General features: G+C 34.2%; 2 protein-coding genes across 3 annotated transcripts; one reads left to right on the forward strand and one right to left on the reverse strand.

Annotated features, from left to right (window-relative positions):
- Positions 1-5,716: 5,716 nt before the first annotated feature.
- Positions 5,717-8,448, forward strand: LOC107866051 (type IV inositol polyphosphate 5-phosphatase 9). 2 transcript variants are annotated; one of them, XM_016712232.2, is made up of 7 exons: positions 5,717-6,070; positions 6,175-6,282; positions 6,370-6,718; positions 6,866-7,050; positions 7,516-7,624; positions 7,901-8,055; positions 8,138-8,448. In XM_016712232.2, the coding sequence occupies exons 1-7, from the start codon at positions 5,976-5,978 to the stop codon at positions 8,265-8,267; spliced, it is 1,131 nt and encodes a 376-aa protein (XP_016567718.1). In that variant the 5' UTR covers positions 5,717-5,975; the 3' UTR covers positions 8,268-8,448. The 2 variants fall into 2 exon arrangements, with proteins under 2 accessions (XP_016567718.1, XP_016567719.1); XM_016712233.2 differs by having other exon boundaries at positions 7,519-7,624.
- Positions 8,449-8,652: 204 nt separating this feature from the next.
- LOC107864965 lies at positions 8,653-12,319 on the reverse strand. The gene is made up of 4 exons (XM_047408698.1): positions 11,066-12,319; positions 9,544-9,634; positions 9,339-9,422; positions 8,653-8,807 (listed from the first exon to the last, which is right to left on the reverse strand). The coding sequence occupies exons 1-4, from the start codon at positions 12,317-12,319 to the stop codon at positions 8,653-8,655; spliced, it is 1,584 nt and encodes a 527-aa protein (XP_047264654.1).
- Positions 12,320-13,114: the final 795 nt, after the last annotated feature.

Consider the following 13,114-nt stretch of genomic DNA (forward strand, 5'->3'; position numbering starts at 1 on the left):
TCCCCCCCCCCCCCCCCCCCCCCCCCCCTCCCCCCGATATTTGAAATGAGAGAGAGATCCACTAAATGAATTTAAAATTTAGTAAAAAAATGAAAGAATGGAAAAGACAAGAATAGGACCACTTGCACTAGGGGAATAGATCATGTCAACAGTTACTATATGAAATTAATTCATGTGGGTGGTGGCATTGATGTCATGAATAGTGTCTCCCACCACAACCATGCATAGAGATCGTATCTCTCACGAGGATTACTTTTGCTCAAATAAACCAACAAGAGTTACATTTCAATTCCAAACAAGATTAACAACGTTTATATGAATATATTATATCTTTCTCATTTGAAATCAACCTCATATCATCGTCCTATCGAATAAAAAAAGTAAAAAAAAAATATCACTTTTTCTCTTGTATTTTAGGATTTTAGTGTCCGGACCGGACAATTTGTGCACCTTGATTCTTTTACTAAGTATTCTTTTACTAAGTATCCATTACCTCCCACCACTACCAATTGTACTGATCAGCTTTGAGCTGTCGAGTGACGATTGACCGAGGGGACTTCCATCATGTAGCTGGATACAAATAAGCCAGTTAAAAACGAGTAGACAGGGTCAAAGCAAAACAAGCCTTCCCCACAGGGACTCAGTCTTGCTTCCATCTCCTTAGCCTTTGCTATGCATGAGCGTTATTAATTGGAGCCTTGGGATTGGGTATGAAGTAGGAAGCGCTTTACTGCCTTGACGCAAATTCAAAATAGCCGGGCTTCAAACACCTGGTTAAAAACCAAAACAAAAAACATTATTTTCTTTGATTTCTTCTAGCCTTTTCTTTTTTTTTCTCCCCGGCTCTCTTGCAGAAATTTTTGACTATGGGACTTGGGTCTTTCGTTTAGAAAAACCAATGTACCTTCTATTATATGTCCGTACAAAGCAAAGGAAATGGAGGGATTTAGGACTAAAAGCACTAATAAGCCTCAACAACATTCAAGCATTATAAAAATATTATATTCATGCTATGCAAAATCCAAAGGGTGTTGACCATGAGGATTGTACTATTTCATTCTTAATTAGAGATCTCAAATTTTAGTTCGGGGTATGAAATCATCTTTATTAGGAGTGCTTTGTCCCTAAAGGTGTGACTTTTCGGCGGGAATTTGGATTTAAGCATCAGTCTCTAAAATGCGAGTACCAGATACAGCTAACTATATTGATCTTTTTCTGCTTCACATTTGAAAGTATTGTGCATTCAAATAGGAGCAAATTACTCCAAACAGTTAGACTCCCGTTAAAGTTTCATATTAGTTCAGGATATGAGTTGTGTTTCCATTTATATGGTCATGTTGGTCCTGAATAAACTTTACCACTTGATAATGAGTCTATATGCAACTTATCTTGCTCCAGAGAGATGGATTTAAAATTTAAAATTTATGTAGTAGAGTATTCGAGTTTTGAATTTCACCGCAATTATTTCATATCATTAAATTCATAGCTATATAACGACGTAGAGTTTCATAATAAAAAATGTAACACTTATTTGATGTTGTTTTCAAGAAATAATATAAATTTTGCATTTGATTTCCTAGAAGGATCGTACTTGTCTTTATTCAGGAATTAATTAATGGGACTTGTTTAATTGAAAAGATTTGCACATACCATAAAGTCGGAGAGATAGCAAAAATTATTGGCAGGTGATTTGGTTTCATTGAGCTAATTAATTCTAAAACTTGAGTTGAAAACAACTGATTAATAAGAAAACATTTTGATAAATTATCTAATAATAATCCTACACGTAGCTTCTATTGTGAAATAAACGCTTTACAAACTCTTTTGCTGATTAGTGACTAGTCCAAAAGCTTAAGTGTATCTTATTAAGTTGGGTACCAAAATGATGCTTTTTATTTTATTATTTAAAAAGAAAAAGCTAATATGAAGAGAAAAAAGGTGAACAATAGAGGAAGTATTTAATAATATTATCCTCCGAAAAGGTCGTTCCTAATCATAATTAGCTATAAATGAGATCAATTAACAACCAATATTTTTGAGCAATAAGCATTGAACATTCTTTTGTGGAGTAAAATAATTTATTTGTATTTTATAAAACTATCACTGCACTGGTTGATAATTTAGAGAAGTTGATTGGTGGTCCAAAGCCTAACCCACATAAAAATAATTAATCAAATCAAATAAATAGAAGAGGCAATTAGTTGACTCAAGTACAATACACCTTTGAGAATTGGCAGTTGGCACTCAAATATTTTTTCTCCGTCCATCCAATTATACAAAGCTGTGAATTAGTGGTTGATAGTTGATATTGCCTATTAATTAGCACTATGACCCAACTTGAAGTTCAAACATTCAAATTTTATATAACAAGATAATCTCAATAAAATTAGTGATCTAAAATAAGCTTTAATGAGAGACTTTACATATGTATACATACATACGAAAATATTACTATAATAAAAAATTGTCTTATTTATTTTTACATAATAGTTGTTTTGGTGTAATTTTTAAAAGACATATAACAACTTTACAGATTAATATAATTATTAATAAAAGTAAGGACTAATTCTAGTTCATAAGATAATAGCCGTTTGTTTACAAAGCACAAACTTAGATTTTGTTGTTAAAAATTTTATTTATTAATATAAAATTTGAGTTGTTTAGTTCAAAGTTCTAAAATATTTCTTGTAAAAATAAGATAGCTTTTTCTCTTTTTTTTTTTTTTAAGATATTTTTAAAAATATATTTTATAATCTTCATTATTATTTCAAGTAAAGTTGAAATCATACTATAATTTACTATTAAAATTTTGGGGGCCTTGAAATTTTGGGGGCCTAAAGCAAATGTTTTACTAACTTTACCCTTGAGCCACCCCTGCTATATAATAATGAACGAATTACTAATATTATACTATATATTATATTCCATCCGTCCCAAATTATCCGTCTCAAATTGAGATGACACATTGATTAAGAAAAATAATTAATAACATGATTAGTTTACCATAATACCCCTATTAAATGATATTTACATTTTAATTTGAAGAAAAAATAATTAATGCAAAAGGGTAAAACATGAAATTTTTTTGTGATCTCTTCTTGATTAATGAAAAAAGACAAGTAAAATGAGAAATCAAATTTAAAAATTTGGAACGTAGGGAGTACTATATATAGATCTTAGTCTTGACAACGACTTGCATGTTGTGCTTTTTGGGTAAATACTTAACCGCCTCAGTATTTAACTCCAGCTAATTCAACTTATCATGATTAAGTGATTTTATACTATACTATTTCATTTTAAAATAGTTAATTCTTATTAACTTGAAATCTTCCTTAAGAAAATATTTATTACGACTTTATTAAATTAACTTTATTATTATACTTTGAAAATATAAGTTTGAATACTTACACTTTATATAGTCATATAACGATATAGATAGTATTGGAAGAACTGTACACAAATTATATAATTAGGTCTTGGGACTATCTCACACTTCCAAAGATAGTTTAAATAGAGAGGGATTGCCCAAATCTTTGAGCTCAAGGTTCTGGTTCCGGTTCAATGTGGGATCATTCTCATCAACACTCCCCTCATGTCCAGATCCAAACTTTTAATTCGAGGTCGATTCATTGTCTATCCAGAGCGTGACATCCCACGACGTCTGATCCGAACACTTAAATCCGAGGTTCAATTCACTGTTTAGTTCGAAACATGACATTTAAGATCGAGAGTATATCCACAATCCTCAGTCGGTCCAGGCCCTCCAAATTGGACCCAATGCATGAACCTGACTCTTACTATAATACCTAGATCTTAATACTAATTTACACTCCAAAAAGGCGCGAATCTTATAAGGAGCGCAAACTTTTCATCCCAATCCAATATGAGGTCATTTTCCATCAACACAAATAACTCAATCAAGGAGGAGCTAACTAAACAGTAAACAATTACCGTATCTTGATTATTATTATATAGCTCTGACCTACTTAGACAAATAGGAGAAAAGATGATTATGAATGCCGTGGTTTCTTTATGCAAAAGTGACGGCAGACACCTAAGCGGATTTAACGTTAATGTAAAAGCAGAGAAGCAAAAATATAAAATGCATAACAATTAACAAGCATTTGTTTCGCTTCTCCAAATTAATCACTGTTGGCAGAGGTTTTATCATAATTGACTCTATCCTTTTTTTTTTTTTAATGAAAGAAAAGTACATATATATATATATATATAAACGTAGTTTGATGTACTAAACTTCCGTTGCTTGAGGTTCAGAAAAGGACTAAATCACAAGAGTCTATACTCTATTGTACGCAATCTTATAGGTTCAGAAAAGGACTAAATCACAAGAGTTTATACTCTATTGTACGCAATCTTATTCTGTATTTTTGCAAGAGATCAAGACTTCCTTTCATGAATTAAAGTAGTTGACTTTTTTCTTTTATTTTTCTTGAAAGAAAAGTGTATATATAAAAAAAGTAGTTTGATGTACTAAACTTCTGCTACTCGAGGTTCAGAAAAGGGTTAAAATCACAAAAATCTATACTCTATTGTACGCAATCTTATTCTGTATTTTTGCAAGAGACCAAGACTTCCTTTCATGAATTAAATAAGTACAAAGTTTAGGACTTTATAAATTGAGGTTCTTTTCTTCTTATTTAGCAGTATTTGCAATATAGTCTCAAAAGGACTAAAATAGCCTCGTTTAGGAAGATAATTTTTTAGACAAAGGTGTTATTTTAATATGTACTAACCTCTTTAAATGTAAATTTGTTAGGTTATTTCTGTTATGTTGTACTTTTTTATATCGTATAGTGCTCATTTCTGCTTGTGAATATAGGTTAAAAGATCAAACCACGTAAATATTTGTCTTTTTTGATATATATATATATATATATATATATGTTTATCATTTAGTTTATTCTCTTCCAAATTTCATTTTGTTCGTTTCCACATAATACCAGATTAATTCAATACTTATCATTTTAAGATTTAGTCGCCATAAGATTTGAGTTGAAAATGTAAATAACTATTAATCATATATTTAAAACTCTTTCTATACTTATATATTTACAAAAGTATAAGTTCATCCCCAAACAATATAACAGCGACAACCTTTCCAATCATCGTAGACGCTTTATTCAAATAAGTATATACTATTAACCTTACCTTCCGCTTTCGGTATATAAAATTTAATGCAACTTGCATCATCCCTCACAACACCTTCCCCTTATAGGCTATAGCTCATCTATTTCCAATTCATGTATATGTTAACAATTCTTTAATTAATTTTTGGACTACTTTACTGCTGTGTTCAACTTCTTTCCCTTTATAAACATTCCACAATAGGCTAAACTTTCATTTAGGACGGAGTCAGAATTTTTAATTTATATGTTTTAAATTATAGTTTTTTATTATTTACGGGCTCTGAATATATTATTACTCTCCCCTTTCATTTTAGTTGTTGGTCACTTTCTATTTTATACGATACTTAAGAAATTATAAATAAGGTAGTTAATTTACTAATTTAGCCTTCATTCATATTGATAGATATCAAGATCATTTATAAAAAATATGCTCACATTTATTTGTTTAGACTTCAAGAGAATATTAATTGCATGAGTAAAGTGAGAAAATTTTAAGTTTTATTATGATTTAGTAAGTGGACAAATAATTTGAGACGTATATTTATATCTAAAATTGTGGTTCCCTTCCTGTCCCCAAGTTGTTGCACCCTTGTAATATTCCAGAATAGACCACCTTAAACTCCCAAATATCGGCAGGCCTTTTTGTCCCCCTTTATATATGCCAACTTCCCCTTTAACTAATTGCCCACCATCTCTTTGCCTATCCCCCACATATGACTTGAACATTAACTTATTGCCCACCATGTCTTGCCTCTCCCCCACACATATGACTTGAACATAATTGTTGTATGATATAAATTCTGCGTTTGTTTCTTCTCCTCCGAGGTCATGTGGTTTACTTTAGCAGCTAAAGAGCTCCTAGAGGACAAACTGAACCATGAAGCTGATTCTCAAACTACTTCAGCTGAAATTCAAAATTTCACGTATATATACATGATTTCTCATTTTTTTATTTAACTATATATATAATTATATTCTCTTCCATTTTATCTTATACTTTCTGCCCTTCTTTTGGGGAAAAAAAAAGGTTATTTGTTAGCTCATGGAATGTTGGAGGCATTGCACCACCGGCCGAGTTAAACATGGAAGACTTGCTCCTCACTGAAAACAGTTTGGCTGACATCTACGTTCTCGGGTAACGTTCAGTGACTTTACTGTTATAGTGAGTAAAATTCTGTCACTAAAATTAAACCCCAAATCTTGTTTATAAACTTTTTGTCAGGTTTCAAGAAATTGTACCTCTTAATGCTGGAAATATTATAGTGCAAGAGAATACAAGCATATCCATGCAATGGAATTCTCTTATTTGTGCAGCTCTCAACAAGACTGATGCTACCAAAAGTAGTATCAGTCTTCAGAAGGCAGAGCTTGGAGAAAGTCATCAAAAGGTTTACCCACTAAAGAAAGAGGGATCCTTCACTACTTCAACAACACATTTTGAATGCATAACTAGCAAGCAAATGGTAGGAATTTTTATCACCATATGGGCAAGGTCTCCCTTGCTTCCTTATATCAGACATACAAGTGTCTCCTCTGTAGGCTGCGGTATCTTTGGCTGCCTCGGCAACAAGGTACGTACTATTTTTTCTTCATTTATCACATTAAGTACAAGTAAAGAATCAAGAAGGAACATAAGATTAATCTTTTATCTAGTATTATTATTATTATTATTATTATTATTTTAAACTAATTTTGAGGAATTGAACATGTATATACAGGGCTCAGTTTCGGTTAGATTTTGCTTGCACGAGACAAGTTTCTGCTTTGTGTGTAGTCATTTGGCTTCTGGTGGAAAACAAGGAGACAAGAGAGAACGAAATGCAAATGCATCCCAAATACTATCACGCACACGATTTTCCTCAAATCCATTTCAATGTTTGCCCAGAAAGATTTTAGAACACGAGTATGTATACCTCTCTCGGATGTTTCCTTTTTTACTTTATTTGCACAATATAATTTTCCGACGAAAGGGTTACAAATTGAACTCTTGTCACTCGGTCTTCCTTTTTTTTGTTTTTATTGTTAGACCTATCCATAAAAATTGTTGCGTTATGAATATGGTTTCGATCCTTCCAGTAACATTGCCTGCTTAAGCTGTTTCCTAAAGTACTAAACAGACAGCTCTTCCCTATAATTAGTTGATTAGCTGAAAATAAGGAAGCATAAAAATGTAGGAGGTGAAGAGAAATTGTCAAAATGCTTACCTAACCCCTTATATGATTATCAATTTATCATATATCAAGTGGTTCATATCTAGAAATATCTTGTAATAAGTAATTAATTAATACCCACAATTTGCAAGCATTGATTAGTATATGTACTAATATAACTCTTTTCTAATTGCCACAAGTTGCTTAATGTCATGCAGCAGGGTAATTTGGCTTGGTGACCTGAACTACAGGATTTACTTACCAGAACCCACAACTAGATCTTTAGTCAATGACAGGCAATGGACCACATTATTACAAAACGATCAGGTATCAAGACGTTTAGTTTTGGAGTTTTAATTTCTGTCTGCTAACAGTATAACAGATTTTTTACTCCATCGGTTTAAATTGACCTACAACAATATATAACTATTTATAACATGCTTGATATGGTAATTGGTAACATAAAATAAAAAAAGAAGTAAATAACCTGCTATAACCAGTTAAAATTGAACCGATGGTCTGAAAAATTGGACTATGTAGAACTGAAATCCAAAAGCTAAATACAGCCATCATGAATTACTGATCGTAAAATTGACATTGAAGTTGAAGGCAGAGCTAAGAGAAGGCTGCACCTTTGAAGGTTGGAATGAAGAGGAAATCGAGTTTGCACCGACATATAAATATAATCAAGATTCTGATGATTATTATGGCTGCAATAATCAGAAAGGGAAAAAGGAAAAAAACCGAATGCCTGCTTGGTAAGTTAATCTCATAACACAAACGAAAAAGCACTGGCAGATTTAAGAGGAAATTACAATAAGTACTGTATTAATTATGCAGGTGTGATAGGATTATATGGTTTGGGAAGGGACTGAAACAAAGGCAGTATAGTCGAGGTGAGTGTAAACTGTCCGACCACAGACCAGTACGAGCAATTTTTACAGCAGAGGTCAAGGTTCAATGTCAATAGACAGAAAATTTTGTTAAAATGTTTTCATAACAACTTGTGGAAAAAATTCATATCTTGAAGCATCCTTCAAATTATACAAAAAATAGCCTCAAATTTTTGGTGCTAAAAGCATGGGTGGATGTTGAGTTGTGGTGCCGGGTTCATCTGAACTGAATACTTTCGACGTGAAGCATAAATTTATGTATTACAATTGCAACAAATGATAAGTCAGAAACTATAATTTTAAAAAGAACCTTAAAGGGACTCATGGAGTTTAAATCCTGAATCTGCCTCTAACTAATAGGTGAGCTAAATTTTCAAACACCGATGATGACTTGCATGTGTCCACCACGATACTAGGGACCAGGTCCCTTACCAGTTTCTTCAGCTAATAACAGAAAAGGTTCTATATGAGTTCACCACAGTAATGAGAACCTGGTTCCTCACCAGGTTCAACGACTAAGAACAAAAGTAAAGAAGACAATATGTTTTTCGTGGAAACCTCCTTGTTCAAGGGAGTAAAATTACGACCTACCCCAGTAGGATTTCTCAACCACTTCACTAAAACAAGAGCAACTTTTAGATTACAACATCTTGCAACCTAGGAATTGAACTTTTAATCCCTCACTCTTACAATAACTCTATTGTAAGCACTCTCTACAATAACTCGACTGTAAAGACAATCAAGGCTAACTCTAGCCCACAACGGTACTACCACGGCTAACTCTAGCCCCCAACACTACCATGGCTAACTCTAGCCCACAACTCAGATCTGCAAGAGAAGAAAGAAAATAAAATACCTACAGAAGCTTGTCAAAAGAGGAGTAGGTTTACAATGTTAGAGCAAAATACAAAGACTCAACAACCTAAACCTAAAGACATATTCCGTTGTAGCAAACGGTCCTTTGGTTGTTGTAGCTTTGTGTTGATGGAACTTTGTGATGGCTTCGCAAGAAGATGAGAAATTTTGATTGTGCAAAAGCTAATTTTTCCCCCCATATAATATCTATATATGTGGAGCAAATGAGAGGGAAAACCTAGAATATTTCTCATTGGTCGAGATTAGAAAGCTGTTGTTGTGCTAGCAACCACCTGCAAATGCTGCGAAAACAGCTGCACGACAAGACTTTCCAGCTGTATAGTTAATCACATACTTACGTCCTTTAGGACCAGGTCCTACATGTAGTTTGTCAATCATTAAGAGCACAAGTTCCATATACCAGATCGGTATCTATGTCCCCATACCACCTAAAATACATATGTTGAACCAGGAGAAATCCCTATTTCAGAAATTTACCAGTTAACAACGTTATGAGTACATTCATAATATGAACCTGGTCCCTACGAAACAGGATTCCTTTGAAGATCAGGTTCTCACACAGTTGACTCTGAGAAATGATACAAATTCAAAAAGCAGCATATCATGCGAGGACTAGGTTCTCTCACGAGTTTTGTTGATCATCAAAACCAAATGTACATCACCTGACAAGCTCTCGTGTTTCATAGATTGGTTCTAACATCTACTCTTTTGGCTTGGGTAAAGATGGACAACAACTAAATGAAGCAAATCTGTAAAGGAAAAAAAGAGGCATGACCAATTTTTATCAAACAGTCGATGTATTTATGGTCCAGTTTCATTTTATGTGAATAGTCGATGTATTTATCGTCCAGTTTCATTATGTGAATCTAGTTGACAGATACGAAGTTTGATAAAGAATGAAATCGAATGTTACAAGATTATTTGCTTCAACTTAAGAATTGGCATAGCTTCTCTATTGGACTTCATGATTAGGAAATTAAGCAGTGTGGCTAACATTAACTAACTTCTTCTGGCAAACATTGAGACATGTTTGCAACTGTTAATGTAGAAAGAAAGAAAAACCTTAACATACTGTACTTGACAGTGTAAATGGCATTCTTCTTTATGTTCTCCAGTAATAGTGAAGTAATACCTACAACTTCTACTGATAATCTTTTTGGAGATTTGAACAAAAGAAACAACAACAACAACAACCCAGTATAATCCCACAAGTGGAGTCTGGAGAGGGAAGAGTGTACGCTGACCTTCTCCCTACCTTGAGAAGGTGGAGAGGCTGTCTCCGATTGACCCTGGGCTCAAAGAAGGATACCAAGAGGCAGTAGCAACCAGCAGTTGAATAAAATATTAGCAACAAAATAAATTCAGAGTAATTTGTTAGGCATGATCATAGCATTTTTACCCACAGATGGGTGGCAATCCCTGGCTGAACACCTCCAAAATATATTAGGCATAATACATAAACATGCCCTTTTAACTTGACCTCAAATCACATGTATGACCTCCAACTTTGGGTGTGCACAAGTAGGCACTTAAACTTGTATGACGTTGAACAAGTAGATACACACGTCTTATGTGGCATAATACACATAGAACGCCATGTAGGACGCCACATAGAACATATGTGTCCACTTGTTCAACTTTATACAAGTTTAAGAAGTTTAAGTGTCTACTTGTGCACACCCAAAGTTGGAGGTCATAGATATGATCTGAGACCAAGTTAAATGGCATGTTTGTGTATTGTGCCAATATATTAAGTACACTTCGAATAAAACCAAACTGTGAGAAACATTAAGCGCTGTAACATTTCGCTATGAATTAGAGATTTATTGTTTCTTATAGAATGTTTGATTTGATATATTACAAATTATTATGGAGAGCCTATTTTTGTGAATAAATTATGAGGAAGAAGTAGAAGAAAAACTGAAGAATGAAAACGCGACAACCTATAACTGGAATTCCTTTTTCAGTTTATGCAAGGAAATTTGTTGACGTGTGTTACCGCGACACGCTTAACTTGAGGTTGATTGGCCATAAGACATCTGAGCTCATCTAATGTTGCAGTAATGGCTGGGAAATTCTTAGAGTGGACCGTGTAAGGGGGCAGTTCTGTCTTGGGGATACTGGCTAATGTTGGTTCCCAGGAAAAGAAGATAGAATTATGCATATCAAAAGCTTCATCTACTTTTTTATACGTCTTCATCCCTGAATCATACTCATACAGATATCCAGGTCGCTGTGCTGCCTGACTACTTCCCAGGATAAACAACTTTCCCCCGTCAAAACATAATATTGGAAAAGCAGGACCACCAAGGCGTCCCACAAGATCCGGGCTCACGTTGGGCAAAGTATATGAAGCTGTCCAATTGCGGCTTGCATAATCATAACCAAAAATGACTATAGTTTTTTTGAAGGCACAAAGAAGGGTAAGTACACCACCTGCCAACCCCAAAACTGCATCGAACATAAAACAAATTATGCCATACGTTGGATCCTTGAAATAATGCCTGAGGACCTCAGGATGGTTAATAATTGTAGCCTGTCCGGTACTACTCTTCGTATCAAAAGCAAGAATATTGCCGTTACTTGTGAGCCAATGCAAACAATTATGCGCGTAAACAGGTTGTGGACCGACTAAGGAAGTACCAGTGTAAACCCTCCTCCGCAATTGGAATTCACGCCACACTACTCCAGCTTCTTCCGATGAAAATACACGAAATCTATACCCTTGGAGTTTATTCAGCATCCCAACCGTCACCAATTTGTAATATCGATTTGAATTTGGATGATCAACAGCTAATCCCACGCCAGCGTCCATAGTTGAAAAATAATGTTTAGGCTCAGGATAAGGTATCAATTGGTGCAGCCCTGTTACAGGATTGAAAATACAGAAAGTCTTAAATTGATGAAATTCAAGGAGAAGGAGACCCTTGCAAGAGGCTAAAAGTGAAACGTTAAGGGATGAAGTTCTTGATATCTGGCCTCGTCGGAGCCAAGGGTTATTGGACGCGACTTTACGGAAAAAGTTAAATATTTCGTCCGGTGATGGTGATGGTGATGGTGATGGTAATGATGATGAGCAGATGAGTAGGTTAGTAATATTTTGATCACGAAACCATCGCGAAGCAAAGCTTTGTGAAATATTTGGTTCACAAAGTTTATTGTTGAAACTGTTGCTTAGAACTTTACATTGAACTGCAAGCCTCACAGGTAAGCGGGAGATGATATCTACAACTATATCTTCATTCAGTTCCATATCTGATGAACCGGAATTTTTTATGTTATAGTAGAATGGATGCTCCGGAGTAATTAGAAAAAAAATTGTGGAAGAGACAGAATAAAGATAATTGACTTTTTGAGGAAAAAGAACATGAAACACAACCCCCCTAGATGAAAAGGGAATAAAGACGGACAAAAAATATTTAACCTAAAATGTCGAATCCAAGTTGCCTTCTACAAAGTAATTAGTAGTATTATCTTCCTTATTTGTAATTTGAATATTTTCCTTATTTATATATTGAAAAAAGTAAAATAATAAAATTGAGAAAATATGTATTCATCTTTTTCAACTTGTTGCATTGGTTTCTCGGAGTCCTTTAATTAAAAGAAAACTATGACAGAAATAGGACAGGTTGCATCTGCTAATAATTAGACTAGAGGAAGAAAAAACTAAATCGACCGACATCAGGACTTCTCATATATAATGGTACCACGATATGCGTGAGTAATTCAGTCTCGTTTAGGAATAGCAAGAACTGACAAATTAAAGCACAAAATTGAATTGAAACAAGCTAAGTGCCGCTGGCTCTGATATATCTTTTGAGCTCGTCTAACGTTGCAGCGATAGATGATAGATGTTTAGGGTGAACAACATGTGAGAGCCTCGTATGAACATTGGCTAATGTTGGTGCGAAGGTATAAAAGTCATAGATAAAACTAGGAGTTCCTCCGAGCAGCAGTTATTTTATACCTGTTGAGTTTCGAATCATGATCATGTGCCGCGGGACACTCTACTTGGAAAAACACCTGTTCGCTGTCGATCCAAACTGGA

Source organism: Capsicum annuum, chromosome 3, assembly GCF_002878395.1.
Source record: "Capsicum annuum cultivar UCD-10X-F1 chromosome 3, UCD10Xv1.1, whole genome shotgun sequence".
In the NCBI taxonomy this organism is placed as follows: domain Eukaryota; kingdom Viridiplantae; phylum Streptophyta; class Magnoliopsida; order Solanales; family Solanaceae; genus Capsicum; species Capsicum annuum.